Source organism: Physella acuta, unplaced genomic scaffold (assembly GCF_028476545.2).
Source record: "Physella acuta isolate Inbredline_101_S28 unplaced genomic scaffold, ASM2847654v3 ptg000079l, whole genome shotgun sequence".
NCBI lineage: Eukaryota > Metazoa > Mollusca > Gastropoda > Physidae > Physella > Physella acuta.
In genome coordinates this window covers 2,587,664-2,606,592 of record NW_026731599.1, presented here as the reverse complement: position 1 = coordinate 2,606,592, position 18,929 = coordinate 2,587,664, and the positions used below count along the sequence as shown (strand labels likewise).

The window sequence follows — 18,929 nt, the reverse complement described above, 5'->3', positions numbered from 1 at the left end:
GAGAACCTGGCAAGTAGAGAAGTAGATAATTACTGGGAGAACCTGGCAAGTAGAGAAGTAGATAATTACTGGGAGAACATGTGCCTAAACATCTAACTTTTGTGTCTAAACATCTCACTTTTGTGCCTAAACTTCTCACTTTTGTGCTTAAACATCTCACTTTTGTGCCTAAACTTCTCACTTTTGTGTCTAAACATCTCACTTTTGTGCCTAAACATCTCACTTTTGTGCCTAAACTTCTCACTTTTGTGCCTAAACTTCTCACTTTTGTGCCTAAACTTCTCACTTTTGTGCCTAAACATCTCACTTTTGTGTCTAAACATCTCACTTTTGTGTCTAAACATCTCACTTTTGTGCCTAAACTTCTCACTTTTGTGCCTAAACTTCTCACTTTTGTGCCTAAACTTCTCACTTTTGTGCCTAAACTTCTCACTTTTGTGCCTAAACTTCTCACTTTTGTGCCTAAACATCTCACTTTTGTGTCTAAACATCTCACTTTTGTGTCTAAACATCTCACTTTTGTGCCTAAACTTCTCACTTTTGTGCCTAAACTTCTCACTTTTGTGCCTAAACTTCTCACTTTTGTGCCTAAACTTCTCACTTTTGTGCCTAAACTTCTCACTTTTGTGCCTAAACATCTCACTTTTGTGTCTAAACATCTCACTTTTGTGTCTAAACATCTCACTTTTGTGCCTAAACTTCTCACTTTTGTGCCTAAACTTCTCACTTTTGTGCCTAAACTTCTCACTTTTGTGCCTAAACTTCTCACTTTTGTGCCTAAACATCTCACTTTTGTGCCTAAACTTCTCACTTTTGTGCCTAAACATCTCACTTTTGTGTCTAAACATCTCACTTTTGTGCCTAAACTTCTCACTTTTGTGCCTAAACTTCTCACTTTTGTGCCTAAACATCTCACTTTTGTGTCTAAACATCTCACTTTTGTGCCTAAACTTCTCACTTTTGTGCCTAAACTTCTCACTTTTGTGCCTAAACTTCTCACTTTTGTGCCTAAACTTCTCACTTTTGTGCCTAAACTTCTCACTTTTGTGCCTAAACATCTCACTTTTGTGCCTAAACATCTCACTTTTGTGTCTAAACATCTCACTTTTGTGCCTAAACTTCTCACTTTTGTGCCTAAACTTCTCACTTTTGTGCCTAAACTTCTAACTTTTGTGCCTAAACTTCTAACTTTTGTGCCTAAACTTCTAACTTTTGTGCCTAAACTTCTAACTTTTGTGTCCTAACATCTCCCGGCTAGCAAGCAGTGTTTCTTCCAGACTTTTTTCCCCAGGAGTGGGGGGGGGGGGGGGGCACTTGAAATTTTCGGGGGGGGGGGGGCGGTAGACTTTCTTTGGGGGAGAGGGGCGAACACTGTTAAAAGTATATATTTTCTATAAAAAATATATAAATTTCATTTCGTTCGGGGGGGGGGGGCAGTAGAATTTTCTTCTCCCACAAGAGATACCTGGAAGAAACTCTGCTAGCAAGAAAAAATTTGTTACAAGAAAGACATTCGTACCTGAAAAGCGAAGCATTGACCCTCCATGTTGTCGAATAGAAATTTCGCTCCAGAATTGCTGAAGTTGAGAAACTGCCTGAAGAAGTGGCCCACGTCGGTCAAGAGTTGGAAGATCGGTGTCAGCTTCAGCACGACAGCGGCGAAATAAAACTGTAGGCCGAACCCACCGACCACATGGCGCCATCTGATCTGTAGCAGTGAGATACAAATTGAATGCCGGACACACCTGATCTGTAGCAGTGAGATACAAATTGAATGCCGGACACACCTGATCTGCAGCAGTGAGATACAAATTGAATGCCGGACCCCTCACAAGAACACGTTCGGATCAAATCACAAAGTAGCGAGATAAAAAAAGTGCGTTGATTTTAAATAGCTTTTATTGAAGTTTACAGGTGGTAGCCAAAACGTAGAGGCTACGACAGTTATGTATAGCAAACAGAAGCTACTCAACTCATTTTGGGAATAGATGCTCATTTTGGGAATAGATGCTTGTTTGGGGAAGTTCGGGAAATGGCAAGGTATTTGAAACACAAATCACTATGGGGGGGGGGGGGGGGGGGGCTGGCTCTTGAGGAGTGGCAAGCTTTACTGGGAGCTTTGGAGGAGACGATCAATTGTGCTACTTACTTTATTCGGAGCTTTGGATGAGAGAATCAATTGTGCTACATACTTTACTGGGAGCTTTGGAGGAGACGATCAATTGTGCTACTTACTTTACTGGGAGCTTTGGATAAGAGAATCAATTGTGCTACTTACTTTAACGGGAGCTTTGGATGAGAGAAACAATTGTGCTACATACTTTACTGGGAGCTTTGGATGAGAGAATCAATTGTGCTACATACTTTACTGGGAGTGTTACGTCCCTTACATGTCCCCTGCTTGTGTGTGTGTGTGTTGTGTGCTGGAACGACAGGTACCCTCCCTTTGGTGTATAGTTGTATCCCTTGGTTGAGTGTGTTTACATGGAGTGAGAGGTGTTCACGTGAGGTGTGTCAGGTGACGGGTGTCAGAGCGTGTGCCAGTGTGTGAATCAGTTAGTTGTAGTGTGGCTGTGGACGTGGAACGTGGAACGTGGTGTTGAGTATTGTATTTATGTTGTAGACCCCTTTTGATCCTTTTATTATTTTAGTACTGTATATATTATTAAATATCTTATTATTATTGTTATTATAGAGTGTTAGTGTTATTGTTGTATACGTCGTATTTGTCTGTTGTTATTTATATACCCCTAGATTCTAGAACCCAACATTTGGGGGCTCGTCCGTTTAGCATGGCTACTACCAGGAGTGCCAGAAGACAGCTAATAAGTGACTTGAAGGAGGATGGAAAGCTAATCGGGCTGACCGATAACAGTTTGGCGGAGTGGGTAAAGGAAGAGTTGAGGAGGGTGGAAGATGAGAAGGTCGAGGTTGTAGCAAAGGTATGTAACCCTGTACCCCGCTTGAGGGACGTGGCGGCGATGACGGTGGACGAAGACCTGGGTGCGTATGTGAGGCATTTTGAGAGTCAAGCAAAGAGACAAGGCATTGACCCCAAGGACTGGTCGCTCCTTCTGACGGACAAGATGAGTGGACAACTGAAGACTTTCCTCGTTGAGACGGGACTGAACTTGCATCATGACTTCGAGTCAGTAAAGGTAAAGTTATTCACGCACGCAGGTTTCAACGAGGAAAAGTATAGGGTCAGATTCCACCAGCTAGTACCAACACACGACGATATGAGAAGCTTCGCAGTCAACACAGAAGCCGCTTTGAGAGCGTGGGTCCAGCAGTCGGAAATAAAGGAAACGTTTGAGGACTTGGTTAACCTTTTGATTGTTGATCGGATAAAATCAGTTGTTACTTGTGATCTGTTGGAGAGGCTGAATGGTGCTGCTAAGGTAAGTGTGGAAGATAATCTTAAAGTTATTGACAACTATAAGAGCACTCGAAACGCTAGAGCGACGAGGCCAGTAAACCAAACCCCTCCGTACGTCGCTGCTAGTTCGACAGCAGAGAGGATACCCTGGCAAAACACGACACCGCGATCTCCAGGACACCACACTTGCCCTGGTGTACAGCCTATGCATGGTGTTAGGAAGGTCAGCCGGAGCAGTAAATGTTTCACATGTGGACGTTATGGACACTATGCCAGGGAGTGTCATAGCAATAGTAATAGCGGCTTTACTTGGAGAAATAGGTCAGATAAAAGAGCTGTTGTGGTGTATGGAAACAACAAAAGACCTTATCGGTGCTACAAGTGCAATGAACAAGGTCATATTGCCAAAGAGTGCAGTATGGATATAGATACAGGCGCCTGTTATAGCTGTAGAAAGCCAGGCCACATACAACGAAACTGTCCCAACGGGACCAGTAGAGCGTGCAACTGGCGTACTGAAAATGTACATCGACGGTCAGATGATCTCAAATGTTATTGCTGCGGTGGTGTTGGTCACATATCACGGGTGTGTCCCACAGCTCAGCGTGATATGTTAGGAAATTTTTCCCTGCTTAAAGACTCTCATATGAGAGTGAGGTAAAGCACGAAATTTGGAGGCGTAGCCTTACAAAGGTAGTGTCCTTGGTAAGTTTTTTGTTAAGATAATTTATTCAATCAATGTTAATTTTTCTTTGTTTTTTTTACAGAAGCTGTGTATGATGATTACGGGCTGGAGATGATTAATGTAGTTAAAACGGCTATTGTGAAGGGAACTCAGTTTGATCGCCTATAAGGAAAGACGACCATCTATGGCGACGTACGCATCTGCCGATGGGCCCTTGCACTACAGGAATTAGCCTGTACTGTGAAACATATCAAGGGAACTGAGAACTTTGTAGCAAACAATCTATCAAGAGTGTTTTACGACAACTAGTGTATATGATATTGAGAAATTTATCATTGTTGTAGATAGTATGATTATGTTAAGGAATTTACTATTGGGGCATTATAATGTGATTATATTGAGAAATGTTTGAGAAAGGTATTACTGATGCAGTATAGAATGATTATGCTGATTAATTTTTTTTATTGTGGCTTCTCACATGTATCATTATAGGTTGAGATAGTCAGACCACGAGCTTAGTGCCCGGCCGGAGAAAACCATAGTCCACACTCAGGACCGAAATGTTCAAGCTGGATGCGAGCCACACTCTGGACCAAACTGTCCAGGCTGGATACACGCCACACTCTGGATCAAACTGTCCAGGCTGGATACACGCCACACTCTGGATCAAACTGTCCAGGCTGGATACAAGCCACACTCTGGATCAAACTGTCCAGGCTGGATACAAGCCACACTCTGGATCAAACTGTCCAGGCTGGATACAAGCCACACTCTGGATCAAACTGTCCAGGCTGGATACAAGCCACACTCTGGACCAAACTGTCCAGGCTGGATACAAGCCACACTCTGGATCAAACTGTCCAGGCTGGATACAAGCCACACTCTGGATCAAACTGTCCAGGCTGGATACAAGCCACACTCTGGATCAAACTGTCCAGGCTGGATACAAGCCACACTCTGGATCAAACTGTCCAGGCTGGATACAAGCCACACTCTGGATCAAACTGTCCAGGCTGGATACAAGCCACACTCTGGATCAAACTGTCCAGGCTGGATACAAGCCACGCTCTGGATCAAACTGTCCAGGCTGGATACAAGCCACACTCTGGACCGAACTGTCCAGGCTGGATACAAGCCACACTCTGGATCAAACTGTCCAGGCTGGATACAAGCCACACTCTGGACCGAACTGTCCAGGCTGGATACACGCCACACTCTGGATCAAACTGTCCAGGCTGGATACAAGCCACACTCTGGATCAAACTGTCCAGGCTGGATACAAGCCACACTCTGGACCAAACTGTCCAGGCTGGATACAAGCCACGCTCTGGATCAAACTGTCCAGGCTGGATACAAGCCACACTCTGGACCAAACTGTCCAGGCTGGATACAAGCCACACTCTGGATCAAACTGTCCAGGCTGGATACAAGCCACACTCTGGATCAAACTGTCCAGGCTGGATACACGCCACACTCTGGATCAAACTGTCCAGGCTGGATACAAGCCACACTCTGGATCAAACTGTCCAGGCTGGATACACGCCACACTCTGGATCAAACTGTCCAGGCTGGATACACGCCACACTCTGGATCAAACTGTCCAGGCTGGATACAAGCCACACTCTGGATCAAACTGTCCAGGCTGGATACACGCCACACTCTGGATCAAACTGTCCAGGCTGGATACAAGCCACACTCTGGATCAAACTGTCCAGGCTGGATACACGCCACACTCTGGATCAAACTGTCCAGGCTGGATACAAGCCACACTCTGGATCAAACTGTCCAGGCTGGATACACGCCACACGGTCAAAACGAGGCTTCCTAAGGACTAAAGAATAAGTAGTCGAGCTCGGGCACCAACAGTGGCTAATGGAACAAGAAATATTTGATCTCTTTGAAGAAAAAGAGATCTGAAGGTGGAGGGGAGGGATGTTACGTCCCTTACATGTCCCCTGCTTGTGTGTGTGTGTGTTGTGTGCTGGAACGACAGGTACCCAGTAGCGTACGCAGGGGGGGAGCAGGGGGAGCGGCCGCTCCCCCTCTGGCCATTTTTAGCAAAGTGGCGCCTTTTTGGAAACTTTTTAAACTCAAAGTTTTAAACATTGATATTTGTTAAAAAATTATCTTTGGTCGGCACATTTGAAATGTAAATCTCTGTGAATATTGTATTTGCAATTACCAGTAAAAGGTGTGTGAGCAATACAGTGATCTAACCCATATTTTCTTATTATGTCAAAAAATTATCTTTAATAAACCCTAAAAAGTCAGTAGCTAATTAAAAAGTGCTTGATCTGAAATGTAAGACCGTTATTTAAGTTAAATGTAAGCTATTATTCCGAAAGTTGTACTCTTATTTGGAAAAGCTGGTTTTTATACCAACTCTGATTTAAAAAAGGTTCATTATGCTGTAATACTTTAGCATTTATGATGACAATATATTTAATTCTGATTGTAGACAAAACATATTTTTACAAACGAATAGTGTTAAGGTACTTTATTAGATTCGAAAGTATTTATTGATTTGTTTTGATATTTATACTAAAATGTGTAGACATATATATATTTAAGTAATATTTATATTAAGATATTGATTATTTCCCCTTTTCTTTAGTCTTAATAGATGTCCCAGGAATTATTATGTAATTTTTTTACAAGGATTACAAAACAGATTATGCCGCGTTCATTGTTTTTGGTTTTAGTGTGTTTATATATATATATATATATATATATATATATATATATATATATATATATATATATATATATATATATAACCTTTTGTTTTTTATTCGTCGGCCTACATTGTGTGTTTTTTTTTATTTCTTCAGAGTGCTAATTTAGATTTATTTTACATCATATCGAAGAAATAACATACAGCTAATATATATATATATATATATATATATATATATATATATATATATATATATATATATATATATATATATATATATATATATATATATAGTTATATAGAAGATATTACAAATTGGGCGCCTTTTTTGCTATTTCCGCTCCCCCTACACCGAAAACCTGGATACGCCTCTGCAGGTACCCTCCCTTTGGTGTATAGTTGTATCCCTTGGTTGAGTGTGTTTACATGGAGTGAGAGGTGTTCACGTGAGGTGTGTCAGGTGGCGGGTGTCAGAGCGTGTGCTAGTGTGTGAATCAGTTAGTTGTAGTGTGGCTGTTGTAACGCTTACCTATCTATCAGCCAGATAGAAGGTGAACGTCCCCGGATTCTTTTTTTTGGGGTTATATGCAAATGCCTTACGGCCTAAATGGATGAACACTAACACAACGACACACTAGGGCTCGAATTCGATGTCTAGGGAAAACTAGTGATACTATTGTAATTAACACTCATCCAATCTGCATACAACCTTTAATAAGCGAACACAGTTGTGGCAGAACACAAGGTTAAACTAGATAAAATATTTAATGTATAAAATATCAAAACCCAACTTACAAAATGTAGGGAAAAACACTATCACAGATTTCAACACTGCCTAATAATAGCCACAGGCCACACAACACTGCTATAGCTTCAAGAATTACTTGGCGATAAGTAATATTATACTAGAAGACTAAATCAACTTAAGAAAGCAAGGCACACACAGGACTTAAGTTCTCTCACGTTCAAATGGTCAGAATCTATTGCCGGACAATATGGACGGCTTGGTCGTAATGGACCGTTTGATCCTGGTAGACTGCCTGATCAAGGTGAAACTGCCACGTGTGGCGAGTGTGCGGGGCAGTTAAAGACTTCTGCCACAGGGGAGGTCATCCTCAACTCATGTAGCCATTGGTTGGGAGGGTCATATGATCAGAATCATTCAATCAGATCTTAATGGAAAATTTCTACGTCTTAGACACCCTTGGTAAGACAGTGGAAAAACCCCAGGAGTTACACAATCATTCCATATAAGGTATTATACAATGTCAAAATAAAAATGGAACCTGACTCGACCTAAGTAGGTCACACTGTGGACGTGGAACGTGGAACGTGGTGTTGAGTATTGTATTTATGTTGTAGACCCCTTTTGATCCTTTTATTATTTTAGTACTGTATATATTATTAAATATCTAATTATTATTGTTATTATAGAGTGTTAGTGTTATTGTTGTATACGTCGTATTTGTCTGTTGTTATTTATATACCCCTAGATTCTAGAACCCAACAGGGAGCTTTAAAGGAGACGATCAATTGTGCTACTTACTTTAGCTTTGGAGGAGAGAATCAATTGTGCTACTTACTTTACTGGGAGCTTTGGATGAGAGAATCAATTGTGCTACTTACTTTACTGGGAGCTTTGGAGGAGACGATCAATTGTGCTACTTACTTTACTGGGAGCTTTGGAGGAGACGACCAATTGTGCTACTTACTTTACTGGGAGCTTTTGATGAGACGATCAATAGGACGAAGAAAAAAACCCATCCTGTGAGCGAGAGGATGTGTAGTGGCTTGTGTAGAGTGGACAGTAGGATGATGGCCAGAGCCCCAGCAACCAGAAACATACACGCCACTTCCCTGGGGAGACACAAAACTTGATATCCTGCTGATATAATCACTCCTTTAACATATATATGTTATTGATATACACAGTTCTACAACATATACATGTTGCTGATATACCCAGTTCTACAACATATACATGTTGCTGATATACCCAGTTCTACAATATATATACATTTTGCTGATATACCCAGTTCTACAATATATATACATTTTGCTGATATACCCAGTTCTACAATATATACATTTTGCTGATATACCCAGTTCTACAATATATACATTTTGCTGATATACCCAGTTCTACAATATATACATTTTGCTGATATACCCAGTTCTACAATATATACATTTTGCTGATATACCCACTTCTACAACAAATATAAATGTACGAGCCGACCCGCAGCGTATCATACGCCGCTATTTAGTGTTTTATTTTCTACTTTTAGTAATTAATGATTTCTGAATTCAACAGTACCAATGCTGCCACTGAAAATATTTGCTTTAAAACGCCCCCCCCCCCTTTCCTCTAACCCCGACCCTACCCCCCCCCCCCCCCCCCCCCCCCCGTGAAAGCAGCCTCCTCTTAGTTATTTCTTAGTTACCTTCTGTAAGTTTAAAATCGAACTAGATTATCTGCCCCTAATAGAAACCCGGCTCTACGGCTCTACGATTTGTAAACATTTAGCTTTGTAAACATTTAGCGTGACCACGGCTCACCAGACAATGTGGGGGTGGGGTGGGGGTGGTAGTGATAGTGATAGAGAGAAAAAGAGGGGACTGCAAGGAGGCGCTTGCAGCTTGTTTTCTAACGGCTCCCAGAAGAGAATTATATATATAGATAGATGCTGAGTTCCGTAATATGTTTCATATATTGTCTCACAACAAACCATTTTGTTCACATAAAAAGTGCCAAAATACGCACTAGTTGATACATTCATTTTCTAGCAGCGGAACTCGGCGCAGCATGGGTAGGCCATCTAAAGCATCGGATTTTACATGAGGTTTACAAAGCATCGGTGGGTAACTATCGTATTTTACATGAGGTTTACAAAGCATCGGTGGGTAACTATCGTATTTTACATGAGGTTTACAAAGCATCGGTGGGTAACTATCGTATTTTACATGAGGTTTACAAAGCATCGGTGGGTAACTATCGGATTTTACATGAGGTTAACAAACAAGAGTAACCGAATGCTTAAATCGGATATTTTATTGTATTGTCTCACCAGGGTAGATTAGCGAATTGTCTCACCAGAAAAAATGGGCGTACTGTTTGAAGAGTCCCAAGTCAAGCGCGCGTGCTATTAGTGCCTGGATGCCCGTGTTGTACCGGCTGTGTATGAAGCCCAAGAGAGCGAAGAGAACAAGCGCGGACGTCAGGTAGACGAGCAGCAGCAGGTCCGTTGCCCTGGAGCAGTAGTTGACGGCGTACAGGACGCAGGCTGACACCAGGAAACACGTGACACCCAGCACACTCAGGGCCGTCACTACCTGAAACACAGACGTCATACACAGGCTTGGTGGATCGTACACACAGGTTTGGTGGATCATACACAGGCTTGGTGGATCATACACACAGGCTTGGTGGATCATACACACAGGCTTGGTGGATCGTACACAGGCTTGGTGGATCATACACAGGCTTGGTGGATCATACACACAGGCTTGGTGGATCATACACAGGCTTGGTGGATCATACACAGGCTTGGTGGATCATACACACAGGCTTGGTGGATCGTACACAGGCTTGGTGGATCATACACACAGGCTTGGTGGATCATACACAGGCTTGGTGGATCATACACAGGCTTGGTGGATCATACACACAGGCTTGGTGGATCATACACACAGGCTTGGTGGATCATACACACAGGCTTGGTGGATCATACACAGGCTGGGTGGATCGTACACACAGGCTTGGTGGATCGTACAAACAGGATTGGTGGATCGTACACAGGCTTGGTGGATCATACACACAGGCTTGGTGGATCATACACAGGCTTGGTGGATCGTACACACAGGCTTGGTGGATCGTACAAACAGGATTGGTGGATCGTACACAGGCTTGGTGGATCGTACACAGGCTTGGTGGATCGTACACTCACCCACACCCCACTCACCCACACCCCACTCACACACAACCCACATTCCGCACACCCCACACCCCGCACACCCCACTCACCCACACCCCACTCACCCACACCCCACTCACCCACACCTCACTCACCCACACCCCACTCATCGACTCCCCACTCACCCACACCCCACTCACCCACACCCAACTCAACCACACCACGCACACCCCACTCACCCACACCCCACTCACCCACACCCCACCCCACACCCCACTCACCCCCCCCCCTTCTCACCCACACCCCACACATCACTCACCCACAACCCACACCCCGCACACCCCACTCACCCACACCCCACTCACCCACACCCACACCCCACTCACCCCCACCCCACTCACCCACACCCCACACCCCACTCACCCCCACCCCACTCACCCACACCCCACTCACCCACACCCCACCCACCCACACCGCACACACCCACACCCCACTCACCCACACCCCACACCTCACTCACCCATTTGATCTTACTACCAAATGTTCTGCTGACAACGTCTATCAGAGAATAGGACTCCTCCTCTTCTAACTCCGGGGCTGGAAAGAAACTACATGGTGAGATAACTCTACATGGTGAGATTACTCTACATGGTGAGATAACTCTACATGGTGAGATAACTCGACATGGTGAGATAACTCTACATGGTGAGATAACTCTACATGGTGAGATTACTCTACATGGTGAGATAACTCTACATGGTGAGATTACTCTACATGGTGAGATAATTCTCCATGGTGAGATAGGTCTACATGGTGAGATAGGTCTACATGGTGAGATAACTCTACATTTTGAGATAGGTCTACATGGTGAGATAACTCTACATGGTGAGATTACTCTACATGGTGAGATAGTTATCCGTGGTGAGATAGGTCTACATGGTGAGATAGGTCTACATGGTGAGATAACTCTACATGTTGAGATATGTCTACATGGTGAGATAGGTCTACATGGTGAGATAGGTCTACATGGTGAGATAGCTCTCCATGGTGAGATAGGTCTACATGGTGAGATAGGTCTACATGGTGAGATAACTCTACATGGTGAGATAGGTCTACATGGTGAGATAGGTCTACATGGTGAGATAGGTCTCCATGGTGAGATAGGTCTACATGGTGAGATAGATCTACATGGTGAGATAGGTCTACATGGTGAGATAGGTCTACATGGTGAGATAGGTCTACATGGTGAGATAGGTCTACATGGTTAGATAACTCTACATGGTGAGATAGGTCTACATGGTGAGATAGCTCTACATGGTGAGATAGGTCTACATGGTGAGATAGGTCTACATGGTAAGATAGGTCTACATGGTGAGATAGCTCTACATGGTGAGATAGGTCTACATGGTGAGATAGGTCTACATGGTGAGATAGGTCTACATGGTGAGATAGGTCTACATGGTGAGATAGCTCTATATGGTGAGATAGGTCTACATGGTGAGATAGGTCTACATGGTGAGTTAGCTCTACATGGTGAGATAAGTCTACATGGTGAGATAGCTTTACATGGTGAGATAGCTCTACTTGGTGAGATAGGTCTACATGGTGAGATAGGTCTACATGGTGAGATAGGTCTCCATGGTGAGATAGGTCTACATGGTGAGATAGATCTACATGGTGAGATAGGTCTACATGGTGAGATAGGTCTACATGGTGAGATAGGTCTACATGGTGAGATAGGTCTACATGGTTAGATAACTCTACATGGTGAGATAGGTCTACATGGTGAGATAGCTCTACATGGTGAGATAGGTCTACATGGTGAGATAGGTCTACATGGTAAGATAGGTCTACATGGTGAGATAGCTCTACATGGTGAGATAGGTCTACATGGTGAGATAGGTCTACATGGTGAGATAGGTCTACATGGTGAGATAGGTCTACATGGTGAGATAGCTCTATATGGTGAGATAGGTCTACATGGTGAGATAGGTCTACATGGTGAGTTAGCTCTACATGGTGAGATAAGTCTACATGGTGAGATAGCTTTACATGGTGAGATAGCGCTACTTGGTGAGATAGGTCTACATGGTGAGATAGGTCTACATGGTGAGATAACTACATGGTGAGATAGGTCTACATCGTGAGATAGCTCTACATGGTGAGATAACTCTACATGGTGAGATAGGTCTACATGGTGAGATAACTCTACATGGTGAGATAGGACTACATGGTGAGATAATTACATGGTGAGATAGGTCTACATCGTGAGATAGCTCTACTTGGTGAGATAGCTTTACATGGTGAGTTAGCTCTACATGGTGACATGAGTCTACATGGTGAGATAGCTTTACATGGTGAGATAGGTCTACTTGGTGAGATAGGTCTACATGGTGAGATAGGTCTACATGGTGAGATAGGTCTACATGGTGAGATAACTCTACTTGGTGAGATAGGTCTACATGGTGAGATAGGTCTACATGGTGAGATAGGTCTACATGGTGAGATAGGTCTACATGGTGAGTTAGCTCTACATGGTGCGATAAGTCTACATGGTGAGATAGCTTTACATGGTGAGATAGCTCTACTTGGTGAGATAGGTCTACATGGTGGGATAGCTCTACTTGGTGAGATAGTTTTACATGGTGAGATAGCTCTACATAATGAGATAGGTCTACATGGTGAGATAGCTTTACATGGTGAGATAGCTTTACATGGTGAGATAAGTACATGGTGAGATAGCTTTACGTAGTGAGATAGCTCTACATAATGAGATAGGTCTACATGGTGAGATCACTCTACATAGAAAGATAACACCACATGACAAGTTGATGCCACATGACAAGTTGATGCCACATGACAAGTTGATGCCACATGACAAGTTGATGCCACACGACAAGTTGATGCCACACAACAAGTTGATGCCACACGACAAGTTGATGCCACATGACAAGTTGATGCCACATGACAAGCTGATGCCACATGACAAGTTGATGCCACATGACAAGTTGATGCCACATGACAAGTTGATGCCATATGACAAGACTGCACGACATGGCTCACCGCTGTCCCCTGTCTCGAGCTTGTCAGTCAGTCCTGGGCTGACCAAATCCGACTGGTCAGGTTGTACAGACTCCTGGCTTGAAACAAATCTGGCCATTGGACGTCAGCACTGACGTCAGCACATTATGTGGTGTCCCAGTGTTCAGACTACAGTTTAGGGAAGACTACGTCACGTACAGCTATAGTTAGACTACGTCACGTACAGCTATAGTTAGACTACGTCACGTACAGCTATAGTTAGACTACGTCACGTACAGCTATAGTTAGACTACGTCACGTACAGCTATAGTCAGACTACGTCATGTATAGCTATAGTTAGACTACGTCACGTACAGCTATAGTTAGACTACGTCACGTACAGCTATAGTTAGACTACGTCACGTACAGCTATAGTTAGACTACGTCACGTACAGCTATAGTTAGACTACGTTACGTACAGCTATAGTCAGACTACGTCATGTATAGCTATAGTCACACAACGTTTTGTACAGCTATAGTTAGACTACTTTTTTTACAGCTATAGCTCGACTACGTGTTGTACAACTATACTTAGACTACGTGTTCTACAGCTATAGTTAGACTACGTTTTGTACGGCTATAGTTAGACTACGTGTTGTACAGCTATAGTTAGACTACGTGTTCTACAGCTATAGTTAGAATACGTCTTATACAAGTGGTATTTACTCCACGTCTCGTACTATTTGCCTTAAAGATGCTGACTGTAGTCTGTGTCTTTTTAAGCTAGATGTCTTTTTTCCCTGTCGCCTATAGACTTCGCATTGAAGTGTTTTAGTTTAGGCTGTGCTCAAGACATGGTAGCCTTACTAAAATAAATCATAATTGGATCATGGGTGCATCGTGGTGCCCTCGTAACTCACTACTGGTGCGCATGTAAGGAAAAGCTAAATGTAGGCCTATATATATATATACTAGCTGCATACCCGTGCTTCTCCACGGTGTGAAACTCCGCACTTTACTTTTTGGATGATAGAAGAGAATTATACTAAACATAAAACAACCGTACTTTTGAAATTCTCGTGATATAAATATTTGTTTCTTAAAATTAGGTATTAAAAAGCTTTAAGAGGAAATAAAGAAATAAATAAAAACCCGTACACCAACCCACACTACACCATGATCCCCAAACCAAACCCCACACCATCCATCCTACCCCGCCCTCCCCCCTACCAACACGACACATCCCTCTTCACCACATAGCGTGACCCAAAGCTCACCCCATTAACCCCACGATCCACACCCAGTCACTCACCCCACACCATTCACGATAACCAAACCACACTCAAGCAAAACGACAACACAGGGAGTAAATCGAAACCCACACCACCTCATACAGAATCACACCATGAACGACCAGAGTTTCTTCCAGGCATCTCTTCGGGGGGGGGGGGGGGCGAAGAAAGTCTACCGCCCCCCCCCCCCGAACGAGATGGATTTTATATAATAAACATACACTTTTACTAGTGTACGCCCCCCCCCCCCGAAAAATGTTGACCGCCCCCCCCCCCCTGAAAATTTCAAGTGCCTGTAATATTTTTCCTAAATAATAGTAAAGGTATCCCATAGAAATTAAAGTGACCCACGCTTTTCTTTATAGTTATTTAAATAGTAGTGTACAATTTATTTGCTACTTTTTAGTGCATTCTTACATAAAAGCTTGTCCTGTTATTAAAACGTTTTTATGAATGTTTTTAGTTCATTAATTTTATTCTTACGCTTAAATTAAATGTAACCATCCCTTGAAATAACACCCAAAAAATAGTGATTATAAGAGATATAAAAATAATAAATGTCGAATTCACAAATTATGAATTAATGAAAAGCAGAAAATAAAACAAATAAATAGCGGCGTATGCTACGCCGCGGGTCGCCTTGTATATTTTAATTATGAGCCTTAATATAATAAAAAAATCAATGCAGTAGGAAGTCTTTAGTGTATAATTATGATTTGTATAAAAGCTTGTACTCGCAGCAAGTTATCATACATGTTCCGCGGGGAAAATGTTTTCATTAGCTTGCTGCGAGTTTGTTTTCCTAAACAGTCTATAGCAGCCTATACATGATACAGACATGTTAAACTTAAAGTATAAACGCGAAAAAATGTACAAATATATTTAGTGCTTCATGTTTAGAAGAGCTCTGATTTACTTAGTAAACGGTGAGCTTGGATACGGCGTCCACGGCCAGTCGATCTAACTACCAAGAACATTGGTTATTACAAATGAACATTATTTTTTTTTATATTAGGTCGAGGTCACTCTAAGTCTACTCACTTCACCTTCATTCAGGTTATAATTATAAGTTATATAATTTATAAAAAATACCTATTAACTAAGACTTGATGAAAGCAGAAATGGACGCGAGAAAGTATTCCAGAGGCCCATTTCATTAATTAAATAATTTTAAAATCATGCACAGCATAGATCTAGATCTAGTTATAATTATAATTTATTAATGGTTATAAAATCCTGTCTTGGTAATCCCTTAGTTTAGCGTCGGTTATTATTCCGGAATCGTATAGCAGTAAAAAACAGTAAAACAATACCAAAGTCTGTCACACACTTCCGGAATTCACCGGAAGTACTGTAAACCATACTTTATTTGGTGTCATCTTTAATTTTATACAGAATGTTTAAAATTTAGATAGATTTATTTTTGTAATCATTTTTACATTTTGTAATCATTTTTACTATTTTCGTAATCTAGATTTTTTTACTTGGCCTAGCAGCTAGATATCTAGCTAGATCTAGATCTAATTAATTAATGGTAGCAAATCCGCTGCAAGCAAAAAACATTAAATTATTAGCCTACATTTGACTTCATTATTTATTATTAATATATGTTTTTTTTAATTTTTAGATCTACTAATTTAAATCTACTATTATATTTATTCTTGTTTCCTTTTTTTGATTAAACTTAAAAAATTAAAACATTAATTTACTACAATCGACTTTCAATTTATTTATATTTCAATGGTCAAATAAACCATGGTTTACCGTAACTCTAGTTACCGAGACTCAACAAACATTACCCGATAATTTCCAACGCTAAACTAAGGGATTACCCCTGTCTTTCTGGGTTTTTTCGGACTTCACTAAAGATTGGATGTATTTGATGTTTTTAATATTTTCGGTAACTAAATAAAAATTTAAAAAAAGCAAAAACAATTTGGTTGTCACGTGTAATGGCGACATAAACAATGGCATCCTGCTATTCAATAGGCTGCTATAAATTTTATTTTACACATTGTAAGCGAAAAAAAAGGAAAACTAGGTCATGGAGTTTAAATGGAGGCGAGCGAGTTGACGAGAATCCTTCCATCATGTTGTTGACATGGTATAAAAACATGCTTTTTTAGATTCAGCAAACAAAGTGACCGTAAAAATAATAAAAAATAAAAACTTAAGCCTAAAATTAATTAAGAAATTTTATAGAAATTGCAAAGTTTTGTAAACAAATACTTATTAATCACGGAGTTCCTGTACAGCCAATCAATATTTGTCTTACGAAAGTGAAACATTCAGTTATAACTTAGGCTTGATTAAAATAAATAAAAATGTAGCCTTAACCGCCTTAACCTCAACAAATTATTTTCAAGTTCTCTGGATTTGCATCGATTCTAAAAATATATAGTTTCTGAATTAATTTTAGGCTTAAGTTTTTATCTTTTATTATTTTTACGGACACTTTGTTTGCTAAATAAAAAAAAACCTGTTTTTATTCAGCTATTAGGGGCAGATAATTTAGTTTTTATACGATTTGAAACTAATGGGAGGTAATAACACGTTCTGCTTGATCTTTTCATTGTCGTCTGTAAACTGTCATCACAGATGACTACTTTCACGGGGGAGGGGGGAGAGGAGTGGAAAGTGAGGGTGTGGATAATTGTCCTTCCCTAGCTACTGATAGTGTTTTAAAGCAAAATATTTTCAGTCGCAGCATTGTAGTGTCGGATTCACAAAATATGAAAAATAGGAAATAAAACAACTAAATATCGGCGTATTCTACGTTGCGGGTCAGCTCGTATATTATAATAGCCTAATACTAATGGACTAGTATTTAGTATCATAGAGTAAAAAATAGGCTTTATTAATTAATAATTATTATATGTACATTATATGTACAGCACTAATCAATCTAATAGTTAATACTAATTAGATGAGGACTGGGTGTAATTAATAATTTTATTATTATTTCTAAGAAGTAATATATACTTTTATTCACTCAGCCTATGAAAAATATTTGAAGGGATAGTGTGTTCAGCACTATGCCAAGCCGCCTTTACTTACCCTAACGTGAGTTCAGTGGCGTGCAGAGCTATGTTGCTGCCCGGGGCAAACCCAAAGTAAGATGCCCCCATAAATTATATATATATATATATATATATATATATATATATATATATATATATATATATATATTACGGTGTTAAAAGCGTTAGTAGCCCTACAATTGACGATAAATTATAACACACATTATGTTATTAATCAGAATACGAATAGAAAAGCATTTTAAAAAATTGACTTAGCTGAACTCTTGAGAAGACTCCATGCATATATATCCAAAAGAATGACTGCCTCATTCGGGGAGGGAGAAAACAGTTTGGGGACATGCCGGATGTTGGGGGGGGGGGGGGGGGAGGGGCTATATGCCAAGCCCAACAAAAGAGTTTACAGTTTCCATTACCCTACCGGGGTCGGGCTGCGGTCACCGTTGAATTAAATTGGAAAAAAACTAAAAGGTCAAAGTTCGCCATTGTTTATTGCTACGACTGAGGCCACGGTTGATGTTAGGCCTAGTGAGTTACCCCCCTCCCCATCTCGAACTTGAACAATGCTGTATTTTTTAGAAACACATTAGTGTCACATCTCGTGTGCAGGGAAGAGAACCACGGTCGCCGGGTGATTGTTTGGTGGCTGGCGATAGGTTGATTGAGTGAGTCCTCCCCCCCCCCTCCGCCCCCTTGTACCTGGTATGTAAATTTGGGATACCCTATTGTATTCTGACCAATGTAGGTGTATTTTTTTTTTATGCCTGTACTAGTTACGGACCTAAAAAATGCTAGTCTTGTCTCGTACGTCGAAGTAGTCGGATACGTAGGAATAAAGCGTCTCATCTTAACTCGATACATTGAGAAAATATCGATTCTAGTCATAGAGCACAGCGATTTCTGCTTGTGCGCATTGTCGATGT

General features: G+C 41.3%; 3 protein-coding genes across 5 annotated transcripts in view; 1 reads left to right on the top strand and 2 right to left on the bottom strand.

Moving 5' to 3' along the window:
• LOC131956900 (sodium/nucleoside cotransporter 1-like) overlaps window positions 1-1,702 on the bottom strand; it is a 28,295-nt gene extending 26,593 nt beyond the window's left edge. For both annotated transcript variants that reach the window (XM_059321531.1, XM_059321538.1), the window contains exon 1: window positions 1,520-1,702. In XM_059321531.1, the coding sequence (XP_059177514.1) occupies window positions 1,520-1,546 (27 nt within the window). In that variant the 5' untranslated portion in view covers window positions 1,547-1,702. The remainder of the gene's footprint in view (window positions 1-1,519) is intronic.
• Window positions 1,703-8,411: 6,709 nt separating this feature from the next.
• LOC131954759 (uncharacterized) lies at window positions 8,412-14,538 on the bottom strand. The gene is made up of 5 exons (XM_059318510.1): window positions 14,417-14,538; window positions 13,719-13,865; window positions 11,176-11,252; window positions 9,836-10,074; window positions 8,412-8,598 (listed from the first exon to the last, which is right to left on the bottom strand). Exons 2-5 carry the CDS (start codon window positions 13,813-13,815, stop codon window positions 8,412-8,414), a joined length of 600 nt encoding a protein of 199 aa, XP_059174493.1. The 5' UTR covers window positions 13,816-13,865; window positions 14,417-14,538.
• Window positions 14,539-15,898: 1,360 nt separating this feature from the next.
• Window positions 15,899-18,929, top strand: part of LOC131956672 (WD repeat-containing protein 93) — a 47,870-nt gene continuing 44,839 nt past the window's right edge. For both annotated transcript variants that reach the window (XM_059321227.1, XM_059321219.1), the window contains exon 1: window positions 15,899-16,024. The gene's annotated coding sequence lies outside the window, so the exon portion shown is untranslated. The remainder of the gene's footprint in view (window positions 16,025-18,929) is intronic.